At 53.9% G+C, this 22,802-nt stretch overlaps 2 protein-coding genes across 6 annotated transcripts; both read left to right on the plus strand.

Annotated features, from left to right (window-relative positions):
• The first annotated feature begins 467 nt into the window (after window positions 1–467).
• RIPK3 (receptor interacting serine/threonine kinase 3) lies at window positions 468–5,076 on the plus strand. The gene is made up of 11 exons (XM_012468022.2): window positions 468–678; window positions 887–1,027; window positions 1,161–1,470; window positions 1,898–2,043; window positions 2,170–2,216; window positions 2,399–2,566; window positions 2,674–2,741; window positions 2,976–3,332; window positions 3,473–3,533; window positions 4,029–4,096; window positions 4,811–5,076. Exons 1-11 carry the CDS (start codon window positions 659–661, stop codon window positions 4,961–4,963), a joined length of 1,539 nt encoding a protein of 512 aa, XP_012323445.2. The 5' UTR covers window positions 468–658; the 3' UTR covers window positions 4,964–5,076.
• A 1,397-nt stretch (window positions 5,077–6,473) lies between these two features.
• Window positions 6,474–22,452, plus strand: ADCY4 (adenylate cyclase 4). 5 transcript variants are annotated; one of them, XM_064374723.1, is made up of 25 exons: window positions 6,474–6,647; window positions 8,192–8,389; window positions 8,497–8,658; window positions 9,263–9,412; window positions 9,818–9,966; window positions 10,044–10,155; window positions 10,870–10,997; window positions 11,147–11,305; window positions 11,611–11,743; window positions 11,910–12,083; window positions 14,605–14,648; window positions 14,781–14,867; window positions 15,038–15,107; window positions 15,450–15,547; window positions 16,526–16,610; window positions 16,718–16,855; window positions 17,431–17,541; window positions 17,798–17,982; window positions 18,186–18,270; window positions 18,663–18,821; window positions 20,929–21,075; window positions 21,377–21,484; window positions 21,601–21,715; window positions 22,037–22,161; window positions 22,245–22,452. In XM_064374723.1, the coding sequence occupies exons 1-25, from the start codon at window positions 6,489–6,491 to the stop codon at window positions 22,395–22,397; spliced, it is 3,234 nt and encodes a 1,077-aa protein (XP_064230793.1). In that variant the 5' UTR covers window positions 6,474–6,488; the 3' UTR covers window positions 22,398–22,452. The 5 variants fall into 5 exon arrangements, 4 of the variants coding, with proteins under 4 accessions (XP_064230793.1, XP_012323416.2, XP_012323421.2 ...); XM_012467993.3 differs by lacking the exon at window positions 6,474–6,647 and having other exon boundaries at window positions 6,717–8,389; XM_012467998.3 differs by lacking the exons at window positions 6,474–6,647; window positions 16,718–16,855 and having other exon boundaries at window positions 6,717–8,389.
• The last annotated feature ends 350 nt before the right edge of the window (window positions 22,453–22,802 follow it).

Below are 22,802 nucleotides of genomic sequence, written 5' to 3' on the forward strand. Positions count from 1 at the left end.
CTGATAAAACTTTTGTAATGGGACCTACGTCAGACACTGTATGAAAAAACATATATAAGCTCCTGTGCACAAAGAATAAATCGCTGATCTGAGCTTAGCTCTTATCAGACCTCCAGATCCATTTTTCTCTATCTCTCTTTTCTTCCGCGCACTCTCTCTTCCAGGTATTAGTACCCTCTTGCTGGTCAAGAGACCCCCGGCAGACGTGCCGATCTCACGGACCCCAACGGCCTGGCAGGTGGTGGAGCAGGAAATCCCGTGGGAAAAGGGAAGGCGTTGGCTGTAGGAGCGGGTCGATTGTGGTTTCCTGGAAGGTGAGGACTCCTTCCCTAACATCCTCAACGTCCAGCTACACCCAACCTGGCCGCGGCGCGCAGCAGGCGCCCAAGAAACTCTAGTCAGAGAGAAAAGCACTAGCTTTCGCTCTGCCCCCTGCCCCACCCCAGGGGCGGGGCTGTAGAGGCGCCTGAAAGGGAAGTTGTTCAGTCAACTCGGAATAGGGGTAGCAACCCGGAAAGTGGAATCAGCGTCTTGGTCTAGAGACTGACGCCTGTACAGGCAGACCCCTTCCCCTCTCTACCAAAGACCGCAGTCCCGGAAGGCACTCCATCTCCTGCAGCTCGCAATTTCCAGCGGCCCCCTCGTACCTTCCAGCCTGATGTCTCACGTTAAGTTATGGTGAGTAGGGAGTGGCGTGTGGATCGCAGGCTCCGACACTCACCCCCAGAGCGACCCGCGACTCGCTCAGAGAACGCCTTTGCGTCCGGGGACGGTGGGGGCGGGCGAGGGAGGCTGAGGATTGCAGTGGGCGCGCCGAGTCACGGGGGCGGGGGGAGCAGCGCCGACGCGCAGCGTGGCCGGCTAGACGGCGACACCCCTCTCTCAGGTGGAACGGTGCTTCTGCCTCCTTGATGTCAGACAAGGAATTGGAGAACCACAAGCTCGTCGGCTCAGGCGGGTTCGGCACCGTGTTCCGGGCCCATCATAGGGAGTGGGGCTGCGATGTGGCGGTCAAGATCGTGAACTCGTGAGTGACCCCGGTTGCCCGCAGGCCAAGGTCTGGGCAAAAAGGTGGAGCCGCTGTGCTCTGGGACCTGAATGGGGAAGGGAGGGATTCTCCTGGGACCCCGGTGCGACTCCAGCTCTCTCCTGGAGTGTAGGAAGGCGATATCCAGGGAGGTCAAGGCCATGGCAAGTCTGGATAACGAATTCGTGCTGCGCCTGAAAGGGGTCATCGAGAAGGTGGGGTGGGACGACTCCTTCAGGCCGGGTCTGGTGACTGAATTCATGGAGAACGGCTCCCTGTCGGGGCTGCTGAAGCCCCAGTGCCCTCGGCCCTGGCCACTCCTTTGCCGCCTGCTGAAAGAAGTGGTGCTCGGGATGTGTTACCTGCATGAGCAGAACCCGGTGCTCCTGCACCGGGACCTCAAGCCATCCAACATCCTGCTGGACCCAGAGCTGCACGTCAAGGTTAGCCGGTCTACACCCCTCTCAGCCTCAAGACAAGGCCCCACCCCAGAGCTGCTCCAGCCAGGCCCACCAGACACTAGACCTGCAGAGCCCTAGTCTATTGAATAGGCACAGCCTTTCCCTCTGGACTCAGAGCTGTCAGGGGACAAAGCCCAGCCGGGAGTTTTAGCTCCTGCCATACCAGGTGATAGAGGCCCTGACCCACATGAGTCATTTCCACCAGCTGTCCCACCAGGCCCTGGAGACTCAGACTTTGACCCAGACCTACCACAGGACACCTAGATCTACCATCCAAGGGAACCCCTTCCCTTGACCTTCACACTCCCTTTACAAAGCTGAACCTGCACCATCTGGGGGTAGGGAGGATTCTGGAGGCTGCCTGGCCCCCTTGAGTTCCCTACTTCCCCCTTCTTCCCTTCATTTGCAGCTGGCAGATTTTGGCCTGTCCACATTTCAGGGAAGCTCACAGTCAGGGACAGGGTCCAGGGAGCCAGGGGGCACCCTGGGCTACTTGGCCCCAGAACTGTTTGTTAATGTAAACCGGAAGGCCTCCCCAGCCAGTGATGTCTACAGGTAAGGATCCCACCCCAAACACACAGGTGGGATTCCTACACCTCTCTTGGCCCTCCCAGGGGATGGTGTATAGGAAGGGAGTCTTGCCAGTGATTGGACCTGTCCTCAGCTTTGTGTCTCCTGCAGCTTCGGGATCCTAATGTGGGCAGTGCTTGCTGGAAGAGAAGCTGAGTGTAAGACTCTAGGCGGATTCTGGGATCCTTAACCCCAAGGCTTCCCCTTTCTGCTCATCTACTTAGACTGCCCTCCTCCCTCCTAGTGCCCCTACATTACACTCCCTGCCTCTTTCTATGATGGACAGATATTCCCTTTTACCCTGAATGCCTTCTCTTCTTACCCACCTCCCCTACTCCAGTGCCAAGCGAAGCATCACTGGTGTATGGAGCAGTGTGCCAGAGGGAGGCCCGGCCCTCACTGAACGATCTGCCCCAAGCTGGGCCTGAGACTCCCGGCTTGGAAGGACTGAAGGAGTTAATGCAGCGCTGCTGGAGCAATGAGCCCAAGAACAGACCCTCCTTCCAGGGTGAGCTGGCCAGTTAGCTGGATCTGGGGTAAGCCTGGGTCTGTCAGCAGGGGGCTCTTCTCAGGAAAAGATTTGCTCACCTGCAACCCACTCTGCTGTCCCTCTAGAATGCCTACCAAAAACTGATGAAGCCTTCCAGCTGGTGGAGAAGAATATGAATGATGCTGTCTCCACAGTGAGCTCCCAACATCATCCCTCCCCAGGAGCTGGTCAGGGATAGCACAACATGACTACCTAGCCATCCAATGACTTACCACTGATCACCACTTTTTATACCTTGAACTTTGTCCCCACCCTCCCCAGCCCACCCCTGAGTTCCCAGACAACAGATTATGGACCAAGAGAGTACTCCCTTGGGTTTACTCTGGTTCATCCAAGTCATACCCAGCAAACTCCTCCATTCCTGCAGGTGAAGAATTTCCTGTCTGAGCTCAGGAGCGGCAATAGGTCAGGCCAAGGAAAGACAGAAATGGATGGCTTTGGGAGAACCACAGGAAGGCAGCACTGTTATGATGATTTCGTTTATTCTGACCTGCTAAACAAACTGAATCTAGACGAGTCTTCCAGCTGTGTTCCTGAAAAATACCCGAGTCTTACCGAGAAGAGCAGGGCACAAGAGGAGCAGGTTCCGCAAGCCAGGACAGCAGGGACATCTTCAGATTCAATGGCTCAACCTCCCCAGACTCCAGAGACCTCAACTTTCAGAAACCAGACGCCCAGCCTCACCTCAACTGGAACACCAGGTCCTGAACCCCAAAGAAATCAGGTGAGACATTGGCAGGATTAGGGGATGCACTAGAACTCCTATAAATCCTGTCCCCTTGCCAGAGAAAACTTGGAGCTGAGAGGAGTGCAGTGGGAGCACCAGACTCCGGGACGGAACTGAATGCTCTGTGCTGTTTGCAGGGGACTGAGAGACATGGCACGAACTGGTCCTCCAGGAACCTGGAGCCAAATCCAGTAACAGGTACCCACTCTCTACATCTTTTTTTCCCCTGTTCAATTATTCCACCAGACTCTTCCTCCAGACCTATATCTAGATTCAGGGTACCTTGTGGAGGGGAAGGGAGAAGATGATCTAACTCAACCTTCTCATTTCATAAATGGGAAAACTGACATCCCCTGAGAAAGGAGCGCTCTGAGGTCTCACAATAAAGCTTGAATTTGTCCCTGAGTTTTCTAACTTTCCACAACACCAGCTCTGTGTGTTGTCCCTAAGTTCCATTGTTGTTTCAGCAGTCCAGAGGACCTCCCAGCAAAAAAGATCGGGGTCTCAAATGTCCATTGCCACTCTCTAGAGCTTCTGCTAACCCAATTCTGGAGAGGAACTCTGAAGGGGAGGGCACAGGGCACACCTTGACACAAGCCACTGACCAGTGGAAACCTCATACTCCCCACCCACCCTCAACTTTGCCTTTCTGACAGCTAAACCCTCCTGCCACCATCACTTTTTCTCTTAAAGGGACATCATCTATTACCTTACACGACTGCTCTGGAGTGCAAATTGGAAGCCACAACTACTTGACTATGCCACCGATGAGAGGGGAGACCCCCTCCCCTCCTCCCACTTCCCAGCCGCCACCTCCTCCTCCCCACTGGATGGGAAGGAGGGTGAAAAAAATAAAATAGGCTGGTCACAGTGGCTCATGCCTGTAATCCCAGCACTTTGGGAGGCCTAGGTGGGTGAATCACCTGAGGTCAGGAGTTCGAGACCAGCCTGGCCAACATGGGGAAACCCCATCTCTAAAATAAAATAAAATAAAATAAAATACCAAATAACTGGGAAGAATCTTTTCAGTTCCCAGTGTCTCTGCTATCTGTAAGCCTTGAAAGAGTTGCAAATGAATGTTATCCCTACCAGCTGGAGCCTGGCACTGGGTCAGCCCCCACGACTGCATGGCCAGCTCCCTCCTGGAAGCACCTCTGCCAGCAAATAGTTTACTGCCTTTGTTCAGTCTCTGTAAGCCCTCTCCACTGCCTGTTCCCGCTCACACTGCATATGAATTAGCAAATCAATGAAGCCAAAGGATTGTAAGGTCGGATGTCCAGCAAATGGACAATGACATAGTTTCACCTCAGTTTCCCCTCAGTTTCCCCCTTTAGTATTGTAAGCCTCTAAAAGGGGAGCTGCTTCTGGGGAGCTCGGTGAATGAGGCTGTAGCCTGCCGCAGCTCCGGGCCAAACAAAAAGCCACTTCCTTCCTCAGTTTGGTGTTCCAGAGGTTTGTTTCTCACCGCTCATGCTTCACAGACAACTGCCTTGCCCACCCAGGGTCTGGCACCTTTGGGCATGGGCAGAGGCTGGCAGCACCCCACACCAGTAGGTTTGCAAGAAGGCCCTAAAGAACGTGAAGCCTGGAGTGAGCCACAGAGTGGGTATAATCATAGTGGGAAATAAAGCACCTTCTGAGCCTGCCTCTAAGCGTTAAGAGTTAAGGAAGAGCGCCACCCGGCGAGGCCCCTGACTTCCTTTTAGGGCAGTCTGGCCTGCCCACAAACTGACTTTGTGATCTGTCCCCCAGGAGTCAATAAACATGATGGAATGCTAGCCAAAATCTGAGCTCAGCCAGGGGCAGGGAGGGACTGGGATGGGGGTGGGGGCTGCCAGTGAGGGAAAGGGATGCACCACAGCTCTGCTAAGGCAGGAAGTGGGAATGCTGGGGGCTGGGAGTGGGCAACAGCCTGGCACACAAGGTCAGGGCCCAGCCATCTACAACAGGAAGGAATGAATCCCAGAGGCCTGGTTCCCCAGACCACTCTAATCTCAGGGTGGTGCTTCCTTCCTCTAAAGCCTAGGATGGCAACCCCACCCTAACTCTAAACTCTGGGGATAGAAGCTGTGGTCCCTTCTCTTCTGCGCTTTCAAGACTCGGTTGTGGGGCCACAGGGAGGGATGTGTCTATGTGAAAGATAGCAGACCAGGTCCTGCATGGTGCCCCCAGGCTCTTGGAGGTCATGATGCCCCATACCTGTCTCCAATACACACTCAGGTTGCTTCCTAGACATTGCTTCCCTTTTGATTCCCAGTTGCTGTTCAGGAGTGGAAAGCTATGGCTCCTAAAGTTACACACACGAGCATCCCTCCCACGGAGCATGAACAGTTCAAACCTGGTGGCAGTGGTTGCCACCAGTCGGAGAGGGGTGGGGAATTAGCGCCCCCAACTCTGACCTAGATCCCCATCGCGACCCACATTCTTCCCTACATTCTCACCAGTCTTCAGCCCCCCTCAGACTCCCCACTACCAAACGTTCACCCCCATTCGGACACATCCCATTCGGTCCACCCCAGCCCATCCCTTGCATCTCTCCCAGGGTCCACATTACCCTTCCCTGAAGGGGCTGAAGCGGGGAGGCGATGGTGTTAGGAGAGACAAAACCAAGTGGGGGAGGATACCAGGGGAGTCCGGCTTCTGCACAGGAAGGGGACGGGCTGTCCTGTCGGGGAAGTGGGAGGGGGCCCGCGGCGCCGAGAGGGAAGCTCCTGTCGCCCGGGACTCCGAGCCAGAGCGCAGCGGCGAGCGTGACTCCGCCACCAGGCCCCTGGCTCTCTCCCCTGGCCCAGCCCACTCCGCTGCGCCAGCGTCGCGGGCAGTGAGTTCGGGGGACAGGGGAACCCGGGGCTCCCTCGCACCAACCCCAAGTCCTGCCCCCCTGGCGATGAGGCTTTGCTAGGGCACCTCCACACGCCGGGTATGAGGGAGGAGGAGGAAAGGACTGAGGGGTCCCCTCATCACCTGCTGGGAGCGGGCTGGGAGGCCGCCGGGAGGGCCTGAAAAAGGAGACGGGGTTTCCGCGAGGTTGGGGGCGCGGGGTGATAGCGGCTTGGAGCGCGTGAGAAAGACCCAGGTGGGGCCCGCCGGGCCAAAGGAGGTTAACCCGGAGCCCGGCCCTTGCCAGCCCCGGGGCTCGGGGCGGGAGAGATCATGGCCCGCCTCTTCAGCCCCCGGCCGCCTCCCAGCGAAGACCTCTTCTACGAGACCTACTACAGCCTGAGCCAGCAGTACCCGCTGCTGCTGCTGCTGCTGGGGATCGTGCTCTGCGCGCTCGCGGCGCTGCTCCCCGTGGCCTGGGCCAGCGGCAGGGTGAGCCGGGCCTCCGCTGCGGGAGGGTCGCTGCCTGGGGGGAATTTTCAGGGTTGGGGTTGGTGGGGTCTTCTTTTCGATATGTTTTCGCTGCTGGGAGCCGAGAAAGAAAGGACCGTTGAGCCTGGCTAGGAACTGCAGTGACCCTGGGCAAGTCACTCTACCCTTCCGAGTCTGCGTGGGGAGAAAGCTGAGTCCTGGATGCTTCCCGTTTCTGTCCCAGTTCCAAGAGACTTTAGGAGCATCTGTGGTCTACAGGTTCCACAATAAATCCATCGCCGGATTTTCCAGTTTTCCAAAGGGGAAATTCTAGGAGGCCCCTGGGGAATTCATTTCCTGGCTTTCTCTCCCTCTTAGGGGATGTGGGGCAGTTGTACCCATAGACTCCCAGAAGGCACCCTCCAACCCGGCCCTCACTGAGTCCCAAAATAAACCCATTCCAGTTTGTTTGGGGAGGAAGGGGGTCTTCAATCCAATTCTAGAAATAGCCTGCCCCGGGTTTTCTTTTCACTCCTTGGAGGCAAGGTGGGAAAATCACCGGGCGCGGCCAATCCTTGCTGGTCCACGCCGAAATCCGGGAAGAGAGGTGGGGACAAAGTCGGGGACGGCGGTGAGACTTCTGCGAAGAGTTGAGGCAGGTGGCGAGATCGCAGCCCTGGCGGCCAGGGAGGTGCCGGACGCCACGGTTCCCGGCGCCCTGTGCTGCTGGAGCACTGCCTCCGCCGCCCTCCAAGCTGCCAGCCACCGGCCCGGGCTCCGGGAATCTTCTGAGCAAATTGGCCAGATTTGGAGACATTCATTCCGAAGTGCCCTCTTGTGAGCTAGGATCTGTCTTTCACTTGCCTCACAATGCCATGGTTCCCGTTTGATTTTAAAACAACAACAACAACAACAACAAAACAAAAACCGAGGCTCTGAAAGGTCATGGATTCACAAATAGGGGATGGGAGCCAGTTCTTCTGGATAGCTGTCCCAGGCTCAGCAAGATAATAGGTTGGACCGCAAGAGGCTGGGCGCCATGGCTCACGCCTGTAATCCCAGCACTTTGGGAGGCCAAGGCGGGAGATCGCTTGAGCCCAGGAGTTCGAGACCAGCCCGGGCAATTTGGTGAGACCCTGTATCTACTAAAAATACAAAATAATAATAATAATTAGCCAGGTGTGGTGACGGGAACCGGAAATCCCAGCTACTTGGGTGGCTGAGGCACAAGAATCGCGTGAACCCGGGAGGCAGAGGTTGCAGTGAGCCGAGATCGCCCCACGAAACTCCAGCCTGGGCGACAGAGAGAGATGTCTCAAAAAAAAACAACCAACCAACAAAAACCATACGAGATTGCTGAGTCTAGATAAAAACATCAGGACACAAGCAATTTCAAATGGTTTAACCTAAAATAAATGGCAAGTGGAGGTGCCTTGCCTCATTTTCGTACTTGGGCTCGAGACACCTTTCGGAAATGGGCTGAGGACCGAGCTCCCGGTTCTTCCTTTATCAGGTTCGTTTCTTCTCCCTGTCATAATCTTGCCTCGCACACCCCTTGCCCACAGGAGCTGGTCTCAGACCCGAGCTTCCTGACCACTGTGCTGTGCGCTCTGGGCGGCTTCTCGCTGCTGCTGGGCCTCGCTTCCCGCGAGCAGCGACTGCAGCGCTGGACGCGACCCTTGTCAGGCTTGGTGTGGGCCGCGCTGCTAGCGCTAGGCCACGCCTTCTTGTTCACCGGGGGCGTGGTGAGCGCCTGGGACCAGGTGAGAGGGGCAGCAGGCCGGGCAGCGGAGACAGCCCGGGCCTCGATCCCTCACCGGGCCTTGAATAGCGCCACTTGGACCTTCAGCTTCCCGCGCCCCTCCCCCAGGTGTCCTATTTTCTCTTCGTCATCTTCACGGTGTATGCCATGCTGCCCTTGGGCATGCGAGACGCCGCCGTCGCGGGCCTCGCCTCCTCACTCTCGCATCTGCTGGTCCTCGGGCTGTATCTTGGGCCACAGCCGGACTCACGGCCCGCACTGCTGCCGCAGGTGAGCACGCAAGTAGCACAGGCTGCGCTCAGGACGGCTCTGCCACTTGCTAGTAGGCTCCTTTCGGGGATGGTTGAGCTGTGACTCCAAGGCAGGGTTCAACGCTGGGCGAAGGATACACAGACCCAACCGTGCTTTCGTGGAACTGGTACACCAGTGCGGTACAGTGCCTGCTGTTACCGGAAGAGGGTTCCAGGCCTCAGGGAAGGGAGTCATGTTGTGGTTTCCCCGGGGGATCAGGCAGGTGGCGACAGATGTGGTTAATGAAACCTTCGCAGAGAATGTGGTGGGAAAAAAAAAAAAAGTTTTGTGCGACAGGAGTGGGTAGCGACAGTGGAGTGGTATTCCAGGCAGAGGAAATGTGCCTGCAAAAGTTTCCAGACCTAAGAGGTCGTGTTGGTGCAGCAGCTGAGAGTCTGGAGCAGGGAGTATCTGGGAAGGGAAACACCCCTCAGGATGCCACAATGTGGCACCACTCGTCCAACAATACTTAGGTCCCTCACTGTAGAGTCCAGTCTTCCCCAACCAGTCTTTGAGACCAACTCCAGCTACATAGGACAACCACCCGGGGCCTGCGCCCTCTGAGGCTGGCCCTCACCCACAGTTGGCAGCAAACGCGGTGCTGTTTCTGTGCGGGAACGTGCTGGGAGTGTACCATAAGGCGCTGATGGAGCGCGCCCTGCGGGCCACGTTCCGGGAGGCACTCAGCTCCCTGCACTCGCGACGGAGGCTGGACACTGAGAAGAAGCACCAGGTCAGCCGGGCCTAGGAAGGCCAGACCAGTGTTTCAAGAGAGGAGTTGCTTAGATTACATAACGGGGCTTCTTCACAAGTTGAGTGACTATGGGCAGTTTTCTTGACCTGTTTTCTCTTTTGTATAAAACGTGGGTATTGCCCACCTTAGAAGGTTGTGAGGCTCAAACAAACAACAGCTTATAAAAAGCACTTTAGAGCATTATATTAAGTGGAGAACCGTCCCTGAAGGTGATCAGTGTTGGATGGAGTGTTGGGGCCCTGCTGTGTGCAGCGGGAGGACTTGGGGGAGCATTCTGGAGAGCACTTAGGGTGGGCAGGGCAGTGTGGGATCCTGAGTGATTTGGGGGCAGGGGCTCATGGCTTTCGGTGCAGAAGAGTTGGTGCTCATAGTGACCTCTTCCAGGAACACCTTCTTTTGTCCATCCTTCCTGCCTACCTGGCCCGAGAGATGAAGGCAGAGATCATGGCACGGCTGCAGGCAGGACAGGGGTCACGGCCAGAGAGCACCAACAATTTCCACAGCCTCTATGTCAAAAGGCACCAGGGAGTCAGGTATGAGGAAGATGACTGGAGGGGAGGGGCCTGTGGGCTGAGACCCTGGCCCCACTGACACAGTCTGCCCTATGTAGTGTGCTGTATGCTGACATCGTGGGCTTCACACGGCTGGCCAGCGAGTGTTCCCCTAAGGAGCTGGTGCTCATGCTCAATGAGCTCTTTGGCAAGTTCGACCAGATCGCCAAGGTCAGAGGGGGCTTCCTTCCCCACCCAGGGACCCTAAACATCCCATCCTGGTAGCCCATTCCAAGGAAAACTCCCAGCTCATAAGATCCCAGGCCCACTTCAGCCCATGCAGACCCCCAGATATTCCAATGGAAGGAGGAAACCTTCTCAAACATTCCCAACATGAAGCAGCTCACCACACACCTCAAACCCACAGAGGTCTCTCAATAACTTCACAGACGTCCCAACTACAATGCCTCAAATAATGCTCAGAGCCCCAACACATGTGTCTCTAGACACTACCACCAAATCTATAGAGATGCTCTGATATTCTAACCTAAGGAGGCCCTTCCAAGAGAAATTTCTGCCCTATGCAACCTCAGCCCAGCAACCTGCTTAGATCCCAGGGATGCCTCCAAGCAACCAATTCTTGGGATCCCCCCAACCCCTCAATCCCGAGACCAGTACCATATACTCAACTCTGGGTGCCCCCTTCACATGCCAAAAGTGGAAAGAGCCACAGACATCCAGCTCTTCAGGAAACCCTTCTGAGAAAAAGATCTGCATGAAAGACAGTCAGTCCCATGTCAAGCTAAAGGAGTCCCTAGATCTGACCTAGACACTACCACACCTTGGAAGTTTTCAGGAATACCATACTCCCCACTTTTCCCAACTCCCTCCTACCCTTCTGGCCTCTAACCAGGTTCCTCTACACACCCACATACACACTCCCAGGAGCATGAATGCATGCGGATCAAGATCCTGGGGGACTGTTACTACTGTGTCTCTGGGCTGCCACTCTCACTGCCAGACCATGCCATCAACTGTGTGCGAATGGGGCTGGACATGTGCCGGGCCATAAGGTCAGCTCAGGCAGTGGGCAGGAGGGATGCCGAGGGTGGATGTGGGAGGCAACAGGCAGCTGGCAGAAGTCCTCTTTGTGAGAAGCAGGGGTGCCGCACAGGCAGCGCTGAGGGTAGGACTCAGATTGTCCCACACACACTCTGCTCAGGAAACTTCGGGCAGCCACCGGCGTGGACATCAACATGCGTGTGGGTGTGCATTCAGGCAGCGTACTCTGCGGAGTCATCGGGCTGCAGAAGTGGCAGTATGATGTTTGGTCCCATGATGTCACACTGGCTAACCACATGGAGGCAGGCGGTGTACCAGGGTGAGACCTGGGGCCCTAGGCAACCAACCAGGCCTACCACAGGCTGCCACCCTTTTCATTAGTTTCTTAAGATGAGCAAAGATGAGTACCTTAAGATGATTCCTATATGGGGTTCGAGGAGACCCTAGGGTGCAGGGAGGGGAACTGGGAGGCACGCCCTGTAACATAGGGTCTTCCTTGAAGTCAGACCTCCAGACCTTTGAAAGACGTGAGATATTTGTCAGTTCTAGGAGCCAAGAGGCAAAATGGGGAATAGGAGGTTTAAAGGCCCTCCTTGCTAACCCCTTCTGCCCCTTACCTTCCAGGCGAGTGCATATCACAGGGGCTACCTTGGCCCTGTTGGCAGGGGCTTATGCTGTGGAGGACGCAGGCATGGAACATCGGGACCCCTACCTTCGGGAGCTAGGGGAGCCTACCTACCTGGTCATTGATCCACGGGTAAAAGCCCAGCCTGGACCCTCTAGGCTGGCCCACACAAACCATCCCACAGCCAACAGGCCTGATCTCTTCTGTGCCAGAGACTGAGTTCCTGGGTCCTAGTCAGGGGTGGAGGGAGAATGAGGAACTGTCTGTGGTCTTTACTCTCAGCCCTCATGTGCCCCAGGCAGAGGAGGAGGATGAAAAGGGCACTGCACGAGGCTTGCTGTCTTCACTTGAGGGCCCCAAGATGCGTCCATCACTGCTGATGACCCGCTACCTGGAGTCCTGGGGCGCAGCCAAGCCTTTTGCCCACCTGAGCCACGTCGACAGCCCGGTGTCCACCTCCACCCCTCTCCCGGTATGTGCACCTTCATCCTGAGCCCCAGAGCTTTGGTAAACTCACCCCCAGTATCCTCGGGCCTCAGCCCAGCCTTCCCTGCCCCCACCACAACTGAGTCACTTAATGATTTGTGATATCCCAAAGTCCTGAACTGCCTGGTCACCCCAGTCACTGGTCCAGGCTCTTCCTTGACCCTTCTTCCAGAGAAAGAGCACTCCAGCTCCCCTCAGAGAAAATACAAGATCCCCACAGACCCCATGTCCATAACTCCCCTGCCTCTACTCAGGAGAGCGCCTTCCCCTGACATCACAAAGGCAGTTGAACCCCCAATTCCTCCTGACTGATTCTAGGGCTGTGCACCCATAGCACCAGGAAATGTCTCTGTTTAAGTCAATTCTTGAAACTGCATGCTCTCTCCTTCAATCCCCCCAACACTGGGGAGTGGGGGAAGGACACTGGCAGTAGTGATTGCAGGAAGTACTTAATTCCAAGTGTTGGCATGAGGTAGGGGAGAGGTCAGAGGGTTAAGTCAGCAGGAGGAAGATGAAGGAAGAAGCCGAGGCTCAGCTGACTGTTGCAGGATGAGGCCTCCAGTGTGGGTGGAGTGGCGTGTGGGGATTGCTATAAGCCCAGGGACTGTGAGATGACCTTAGGTGCAATTACATGGTAGGAATGCCTGCCAGGGTCCATGCTAGACTTCCTGCTGCTTTCCACCGGTGTGCAGGCTAGGGAGTATCAGAGTGGAAGAGCCGGACCCCTTGTTCAAGGGTGTTTCCGGAGGCAGGACCTCACTAGCACAGAAATCCACTTAGCCCCTGAAGTTCCGGGGGCTGGGTCAAATATTAGAAATCTTGCCAGGCACGGTGGCTCACGCCTGTAATCCCAGCACTTTGGGAGGCTGAGGTAGACGGATAGCTTGAGGTCAGTAGTTTGAGATCAGTCTGGCCAACATGGTAAAATCCCATCTCTACTAAAAATATGAAAATTAGCCAGGCGTGGTGGTACGTGCCTGTAATCCCAACTACTTGGGAGGCTGAGGCAGAAGAATCACTTGAACCTGGAAGGCATAGGTTGCAGTGAGCTGAGATCACACCACAGCACTCTGCCCTGGGCAACAGAGCAAAACTCCATATCAAAAAAAAAAAGATATCCTGAGACTCACCATTGGCTTACCCCTAAACAATGTGAAACTTTGAGTGGTGGGGCAGTGTGTGTGTCTGTTTCTTCATCCATTCATTCCTTCCATGTTTTCTGAACACCTACTGTGTGGCAGGCATTAGGCCAGTTCTTGAAAAGATAGAAATCAGTAAGATGTTCCCTGCCTTCAAATAATTTACAGGAGTTGGGAGGGGGCAGATAGGTAGTTTGAAAAAAGTCCCACACACAGGTGCATGGATGGACCCACATCTAGAACATATCATTCCCTCTCAGTATCTCTCCTTCTCCCTTTCTCTCTCCCATATACCAGTCTTTGGCTTGAGGGATGATGTGACACGTGACTCTGCTTCCTCTGCATGGACCACAGGGAGCAGGGAGAAATGCTCACCATATTTCTTGTACTAGGCAGTGGCCCACAAAGCTTCATTCCCTCTCAGCAGCTGCTTTCTTTGCCTCCTCATTTTCACATCACTCCTTGCACTGCGCATTCCTTTTGACGAGGAAGAGAATGACCGTAATAGGGTTTACTTCCCTTCTTCTTTCTTCTCCTTCCATTACACCTCTCAGGTCAGCCTGGCTGACCTCAGGAAAGGTCGGAAAGGAGTCAGAATGTTTATCATTGCTACTTCAATTTAAACCAACGGGGAATTTTTTTTTTTTTTTCTGTCATTCAAGGGTGATGGGAAAGTCCCTGCCTTTGGAATTTGTGCGCACTTAAGGGAAAGTGAGACACAGAATCTACAGCCACTCAAGCCTATAGAAGACAGAGTTGCCCAGGAAGTGATAGAAACTATGAGGAACTCAAGAGTATAAAGATCCTGGGGGTCGGCCAGGCACGGTGGCTCACGCCTGTAATCCCAGCACTTTGGGTGGTTGAGGCAGGCAGATCATCTGAGGTCAGGAGTTCGAGACCAGCCTGACCAACATGGTGAAATCCTGTCTCCTCTAAAAATACAAAAATCAGCTGGGCATGGTGGCACATGCCTATAATCCCAACTACTTAGGAGGCTGAGGCAGGAGAATCGCTGGAACTCGGGAGTGGAACCAAGGAGGCAGAGGTTGCAGTGAGCCGAGATTGTGTCACTGCACTTCAGCTTCTGCGACAGAGCAAGACACAATCTCACCAAAAAAAAAAAAAAAAAAAAAAAAAAAAAGATCCTGGGAGTCTAGTCAGCCAGGGGGAAACTTTAAGGAGGTTCAAACCTTCCCTTCAAGGTCAGGTGGGATTTGGGAGAGAGAGAAGTCATTAGAGGGAGGGGAAAGAGACCAGTCAAATGCCAAAGGTCAAGGACATGTATAGAGCGTGCAGTGTGGCTCATGGTCTACCTCATTGCAGGGAAAACACCCACATGCCCACCTCCCCCATCTGCTCTCCCAACAGGAGAAGGCCCTGGCTTCCTTCAGCCCCCAGTGGAGCCTGGATCGGTGAGGAGTCCTGAGAGTCTTTGCCAGTGGGGCCGTCTGGGTGACCCCTCCGTCAACCCTGGGGGGCTACTCCTGCCTTGCCCAGATGCTCTGAGCATCTCTGTGGTGATGGGCTTGGCTCTCACTGTGCAGGAGCCGTACTCCCCGGGGACTAGATGATGAACTGGACACCGGGGATGCCAAGTTCTTCCAGGTCATTGAGCAGCTCAACTCACAGAAGTACGGAGAACAAAGAGGGCTGGGAGGGCGGTGGAGGAGTGATGGTGCTCCGTGAGGGCCTGAGGGAAGACTCGCCTGACCACCCCGTCTTGCTCTCACTCTGCCCTCTTCCTGCCCTACCCTGCTGTCTGCTCTCTGGTGCTTTCGCCTACCCTCCCACCTCCCCCTAGGCAGTGGAAGCAGTCAAAGGACTTCAACCCACTGACACTGTACTTCAGAGAGAATGAAATGGAGAAAGAGGTGGGCTGCAGAGTGGGCGGCACCAAAGGACTTCCCAACTTTAGTTCCTTAGCCCTGGGGAGGGGTCAGCCCTTGGGTGTCCTCCCCAGGTCTGCTTAGTTTGTGATCCTAGGAGTGAGGAGCTTGTGCCTCTCTCTAAAGGAAAGTGACTCTGTAGACTGAGTTACTGGGTGGTGGGGGGGGACAGAGGGTGGCTCCTTAGAGAACTGGTAGGGTCTACGTGGAACTGAACTGGAGGCGGGGAAGTGAGGCTGAGGAGCCCACCCCTTGCCTGGGAGTGATGTCTTCAAGGTGATAGGCAGCACTGGGCCCTGTCTCCACTTCTGGCCCCCTCACTTTCAGTACCGACTCTCTGCACTCCCCGCCTTCAAATACTACGAAGCCTGCACCTTCCTAGTTTTTCTCTCCAACTTCATCATCCAGATGCTAGTGACAAACAGGTGAGAGTGCCCCGGGTAAGGGAGGCCCCAGCTGTCATAAGCTGATTCCCTTGCACTCATGACCCCTGCCCACATTTTCTTCCTTCACCCTTTCCCCTTAGCTTCAGGCTCTTAGTTGCAGAGGAAATGTGTGTTCTGGGGAAAATGATAATCACAGTCCTTATCTCAACCTTGTACATCCTGTGGACTTTCTACACAGCACAAGCATTTTCCCATGAGTGTCTCTTTTGGTGCCAACAACATCCCCATGAAGGCGGGTTTGTTTCCATTAAGAAACCCAAATCTGGCAGCAAATGCGTGAACTTAGAAAGTAGTCCCTCATTCCTGTTCACTGCTAGGAGGGACAAGGACTTGTTCTTAACTCAGCCAGGTGGCCAGGTATGGTGGCCCATGCCTGTAATCCCAGTACTTTGGGAGGCTGAAGTGGGTGGATCGCCTGAGGTCAGGAGTTTGATACCAGCCTGGCCAACATGGTGAAACCCCGTCTCTATTAAAAATATGAAAATTTGCCAGGGGTGATGGCAGGTGACTCTAATCTTATCTACTCGGGTGGCTGAGGCAGAAAAATCGCTGGACTTGGGAGGCGGAGTTTGCAGTGAACTGAGATCATGCCACTGCACTTCAGCCTGGGCAAGAGAGCAAGACTCTATCTCAAAACAAAACAAAAGAAAATGCAGCCAGGTTAAAGAGCTTTGGCCTAGAGGCCCAGAGATCGGTCTGAGGTAGCCTCAGCCATTCTTGTGAACCCCCACTGCCCACCATATGGGTCCCTGTTCCCCCCAACACTGTTCTAGACCCTTAAGCCAGCCAATCCAGATCATCAGAATGCAATGTCTTCTATCAGCTGGGACCCCACTGCCAGCCAACCCAGATCCCCAGAACCACTTCCCCCATCTCCCACCCGGCTCACACAGCACCTGCATAGCACACAGGGAGCCTGTTCCGGCACTTCAAGGCCTTGCTTTTTTTTCCCTTTAGGCCCCCAGCTCTGGCCATCACCTATGGCATCACCTTCCTCCTCTTCCTCCTCCTCCTGTTTGTCTGCTTCTCAGAGGACCTGATGGTGAGGTGGGCTGAGGGGTGGAAGTGGCATGGCAGAGCCCTGGTCACAACCTGTCCTGAAGAGGGTGCCCCAGCCCCATGGCTAAGATGCTTATGCTCCCTCCACAGAGGTGTGTCCTGAAAGGCCCCAAGCTCCTGCACTGGCTGCCTGCACTGTCTGGCCTGGTGGCCACACGACCAGGACTGAGAATAGCCTTGGGCACCGCCACCATTCTCCTTGTCTTTGGCACGGCCATTACCAGCCTGGTGAGGACAGAGGGGTCCCTATCCACCATCATCAGGGCATACTGGACCTGCCATGGACCGAAAGGGAACCCCTGGATTTGGGCAGGCAGCTGGGCTAAGCCCAGAGGATGCTGGCAATATTGTATAAATAGAAAGAAAAAAATGACAGTCACCAGCAGTCTACCATCTGGGCATAATAGTTGTTAATAACACTGGTGAATGTCCTTATCTTTTTCCATGTAGGCAGTTATTTATTACTTAGCTCACTTGGCTGCTTTTTCAGGATTTAGACTCATTCCTAGAATTCTATTCCTGGAGGGCACCTGGGAATCACCCAACAGCCAAGTTACAGAAGAGGAAGCGAAGGCCCAGAGGGGCTAAGTGGCTGTCAAGAGCCCACACAGTGACTCCACGTCAGACGAGTACTCTTGATGCCCCTCCCATAACTCCTCCCCACAGTGATGACCCTAGTGCTGAGGTTCCCTTCCCAATCAGAAATAGCAGGATCCACCCCTTTGGATGAGTCTGACTGTGACTCATCCCTGGGTCTGCTGAAACCCAGCACAAGCCTCTTCAGCTCCTCATCTCTTCTGCAGTTCTTCTTCCCAGCATCATCAGACTGCCCTTTCCAAGCTCTCAATGTGTCCTCCACGACTTCCAACCTCTCCTGGGAGCTCCCTGGGTCTCTGCCTCTCATCAGTGTCCCAGTGAGTATTCCTGCATGCCTTTAATCTCCTTCCGTAGACCCTTCCTCAGCCCAAGCCCACAGCCCCCTGAGTGGAGGAACACTCCATTCTGTGGATTAGAACAGACATAAGTCACATCCAGTGTGTATCTGTGTGTATGACACTCCCTGTCTCACAGATAGGACCTGGGCCTGGGAGGGATAGGAAGGGAGCCCTCAGGTCTTTCCCCCACTGCCTGTGGGACATGCCCACTCCTGATCCCTGCCTGGCCCCACAGTACTCCATGCACTGCTGCGTGCTGGGCTTCCTCTCCTGCTCCCTCTTTCTGCACATGAGCTTCGAGCTGAAGCTGCTGCTGCTCCTGCTGTGGCTGGCGGCCTCCTGCTCCCTCTTCCTGCACACCCATGCCTGGCTGTCCGACTGCCTCATCATCCGCCTCTATCTGGGCCCCTTGGACTCCAGGTGTGCACAGCTGCTGGACAGAGGTGCCGGGCCCCCTGGGATGGGGGTGAGATGGGACACAGCAGAGCTGTCCTGGCCTCACTGAACTGAATTACCCACAGGGCAAAGCGGGAGGGAAGTGGAGGCCTATATGGGCACTGGGGGCAGGGAGGCAGCCAGGAAGGGGCAGAGTGAGGGGCAACCCTGATCCATGGACCCCTCAGGCCAGGAGTGCTGAAGGAGCCCAAACTGATGGGTGCTATCTCCTTCTTCATCTTCTTCTTCACTCTCCTTGTCCTGGCTCGACAGGTAAGTCACCCGGCTCAGCCCTCCAGGGCACACCTATGAGTGGTCCCATATTTGTGACTTGGTCTTTCTAATTTTCAGGGTTGAATGCCCGTTGGAAGCTTCTAAGCAAGGCTTTCTGCTCCCTTTCTTTCTCCTTCCCTCCCCACCCCTCCTTTCTCCCACACCCCAATCTGTGAAAGCCCATGCTTAAGAAAAAGTCCATTGCCACTTTTGTATCACTAGTCTGAATCTAGTTTCAAGGATAGTCTCTCTCCAAGGATACTTGCACCTTAAGCCCTAAACTAGGGATGGGGTAGGGCTGGTTTCAGGCATCATGGAGTTGGGGCTTAACATGCAGGAGCTGGGCCTCCCCTGCTCTGTATCTCCCCATGGCCCCTGGCGACTCTCCCCAGAATGAGTACTACTGCCGCCTGGATTTCCTGTGGAAGAAGAAGCTGAGGCAGGAGCGGGAAGAGACAGAGACAATGGAGAACCTGACTCGGCTGCTCTTGGAGAATGTGCTCCCTGCACACGTGGCCCCCCAGTTCATTGGCCAGAATCGACGCAACGAGGTGACTCCTGAACCCCTGACTCCTGAGCCACTGATGCCATAGGGCCTCATTTCGGATGAAAGTCTTGACCTATGACCCATCCTCTCTAGACCCCCCAACACCCAAGCCCTTGTGCTTGTCAAGTGACTTTGTTTTCACAAGATCTTAGGTTCTGTCTTTGGTGAGCACAAAATTTCTGCATTTCAAATTCTTACTTAGAAGGCATGTCTTCTCTAACTCATGACCACTCCATTCATTCCGGAAGCTTAGTCAGGTGTTGATGGGAGCTGTCTGGAGCAGTGATCCCCAACCTCCAGGTCGCAGACTGGTGCTGGTCCATTGCCTGTTGGGAACTGGGCTACACAGCAGGAGGTGAGTGGTGAGCCAGCACTACTGCCTGAGCTCCGCCTCCTGTCAGATCAGCAGCGGCATTAGATTCTCATAGGAACTCAAACCTCATTGTGAATTGCACATGCAAGGGATCTAGGCTGTGCACTCCTTATGGGAGTCTATTAGGTTGGTGCAAAATTAATCACAGTTTTTGCCTTTAAAAATAATATAATTAAAAATAATTACTTTTTTTTTGAGACCGTTTCACTCGTGTCTCACAGGCTGGAGTGCATGAAATGGCACAATCTCGGCTCACTGAAACCTCCACCTCCTGGGTTCAAGCGATTTTCCTGCCTCAGCCTTCTGAGTAGTTGGGATTACAGATGCCCAACACCATACCTGGCTAATTTTTATATTTTTTTTAGTAGAGACAAGATTTCACCATGTTGGCCAGGCTGGTTTCCAACTCCTGACCTCAGGTGATCCACCTACCTCAGCCTCCCAAGATGCTGAGATTATAGGAGTAAGCCACCTCGCCTGGCTTTAATTACTTTTAACGGCAAAAAATAATGCAATTAATTTTGCACCAACCTATAACAAATGCCTGATGAAGTAGAACAGTTTCATCCCAAAACCATCCCCCCACCACTGCCCAGGTGCGTGGAAAACTTGTCTTCCACAAAACCCATCCAAAATCTAGGACTAAAAAGGACTTCACGGCACTCATTTTGTGAATTACCTTCAGCTCTGATTCCAAATGGGTCAAAAAGTTTGGGGATCACTGCTCTGGAGGATACAGTCCACCCCTCTTTCTAGACCTGCACTATCCAATATGGTAGCCATTAGCCCTATGAAAATTTAACGTTAATTAATTAAAATAAAACATTCAGTTCCTCAGTTTCACCAGCCACATTTTCAGAGCTCAACAGCCACTGCAGCTAGTGGCCCCCGTATTGGACACTGAAGATAGAGAACGTTTCCATTGCAGAAATTTCTATTGGATGCTGCTGAAACCATCAGGAAGTCACCCACATATTTGTAGCATCTTACTTGTACCACCACCTGCTGGCCCTCTGCTGTGGAAATGCTCTTGGCTCATGTTGAGGGGTGTTAAAAGACACAGCTCCGGAGCTCTTTCACAGCCTTATGCCCCCGCCACCTGCTCCCTGCTTTCAGGATCAGGAGTAGTTCTGCTTCTTCTTTCTTCTCTTACAGACACAGGAAATCTTGTAATCGATCCTTTTCTCTCTTCACTTTGGCTGCTAGAAAGCTGAGAGCCAAAATCTAGGACTAAAAAGGACTTCATGGCACTCATTTTGTGAACCACCCTCAGATCTGATTCCATCTTTATCATCTTACCCTTCTTTTCCCTTTGCCCCATAGCCCTATTGTTGCTCTTTTTATCTTTCATTCTGTACCTATCTTAAGTGACTTAAACACTTAAACACTTTTTACTTTTGGTTTTGTAGCCGGCTTAATTAAACACCTTTCAGCAATAAGATAGGATATAAAAATAATTCACATTGACAGGATCCCAGTTCTAGGAGTGACTCCCTTCATGTTGCTGTGAGGTGATACTGACCCCAAACTTCTGTCTCTTCTGGAATCACAATGAGATCCAAGCTTTGACTCCTAAGTCACGTCCCTGGGGTAGCCTGGCCCTACTTCTCTCCCGCCTTCCCAATTCTTCTTCAACAGGGAGACCAGGAGTGTGGACACAGGGAGGAGGGTCCCACGCAGACCCGGAAGGGGGAGGAACATGACACGAACCCCTCACTCCAGTCTCCTGCTCTCCCAGGATCTCTACCACCAGTCCTACGAGTGTGTTTGTGTCCTCTTCGCCTCAGTCCCGGACTTCAAGGAGTTCTACTCTGAATCTGACATCAATCATGAGGGCCTAGAGTGTCTGAGGCTGCTCAACGAGATAATTGCTGATTTTGATGAGGTGACAACTCCGAGTCTCCCAGACCCTATGTCCCGGATTCTAGAATTTCCCACCAGTCCCTCCTTCCACTTTGCTTTTCTGGCCATGAGGTCAATCCTCCCCTCCACTGCACCCACTCACCTCTTCTGATCCCCCAGCTCTACCCACTCCAGCAACATTGCCCACCACCAACCCTCTCCTTCCTGACACCATCCCTACTCCCACAGCCTGATCCTTTAACTCCAAAGGCTTGGGGCTGGGCTTCTGGGAGATGGGAGGGAAAGAGCGAGAGAGACTAGGGACAGGCCTCCTCTCTATACAGCTGCTCTCCAAGCCCAAGTTCAGTGGGGTGGAGAAGATCAAAACCATCGGCAGCACCTACATGGCAGCCACAGGCTTAAATGCCACCTCTGGACAGGATGCACAACAGGTATGGCGACCCTTCCTTACCTACCACCCTCCTCTGGTCTCTCATTGATGGGCCCAACAGTGGGACTTATTCTTGTGCCCTCACTGGCCCACCCTGGTGGGGGAACCCGTTGCCAGGATGCTGAGCGGAGCTGCAGCCACCTTGGCACTATGGTAGAGTTTGCCGTGGCCCTGGGATCTAAGCTGGATGTCATCAACAAGCACTCATTCAACAACTTCCGCCTGCGTGTGGGTGAGAGACCTCCCCTGCTGCAGCAGTCTGGTACCTCCTCACCTTCCTGAGCTTGCCCCACTCCAAGTCCTTTGTTAGCTGCCCCCAGTTCATCCCTGAAGCCCCTTTCCTTACTCACTCCCTGGGATGGGGTGTGCAGCTGCTGGCCCAGGAGGTACAATGCTCTCCCACTCTTTTTCTTAAGCTACATTCCTCCAGCCTTAGAGACACCTCCTCTCCTCTAGGGCCACTCCCCATGCCCTTCTCCTTTCCTTCCAATTTCTTGTGCTTCCTCTTTCCCTCTTCCTTCTCCAAGTCTGTCATTACCACATCCCTTATCAGGGTTGAACCATGGGCCAGTAGTAGCTGGAGTGATTGGGGCCCAGAAGCCACAATATGACATTTGGGGCAACACAGTGAATGTGGCCAGCCGCATGGAGAGCACAGGAGTCCTTGGCAAAATCCAAGTGAGAAAACCACATTGGAGGCATGGGGGAGGGGGACTAAGAATAGGGCCACCTCCATATTCCCTTACCCCCTCCAATTGTAGGTGACTGAGGAGACAGCCTGGGCCCTACAGTCCCTGGGCTACACCTGCTACAGCCGGGGTGTCATCAAGGTGAAAGGCAAAGGGCAGCTCTGCACCTACTTTCTGAACACAGACTTGACACGAACTGGACCTCCTTCAGCCACCCTAGGCTGAGACCCCATTCCCCTTCTAATAACCTCAATAAAGAGAAGATTCTGGGATGTCTGGAGCCCATTGATGTCAGAAGCTGTTTATATAGATGGGGATCACCTTCTCTTTGCCCTTCAGCGGGAAGTATTCTTCCCAGGCCAAATTGTGTGTGTGTGCACGTGCGTGCGTGCGTGCACACACATGCATGCATGTGAGACTGAGCATGTTGGAAAGGAGTGATTTTTTTTCACAAAGACAACTCCCTTAGCCTCTCTGTCAACTTCTTCCAGTATTTTGTACACCTTGGAAACATAATTTGGCCACATGACTCAAAACAAAGATTTACCCTTTCCTGCCCCCTACTCACAAATATTGGAGGAATCTCCAGGGAAATGTCATTTGAACTTTATTCATTCAACAAACACTAAA

The sequence above is a fragment of the Aotus nancymaae genome, unplaced genomic scaffold (genome assembly GCF_030222135.1).
Source record: "Aotus nancymaae isolate 86718 unplaced genomic scaffold, 86718_ANA_hifiasm-v0.15.2.pri h1tg000011l, whole genome shotgun sequence".
Lineage (NCBI taxonomy): Eukaryota > Metazoa > Chordata > Mammalia > Primates > Aotidae > Aotus > Aotus nancymaae.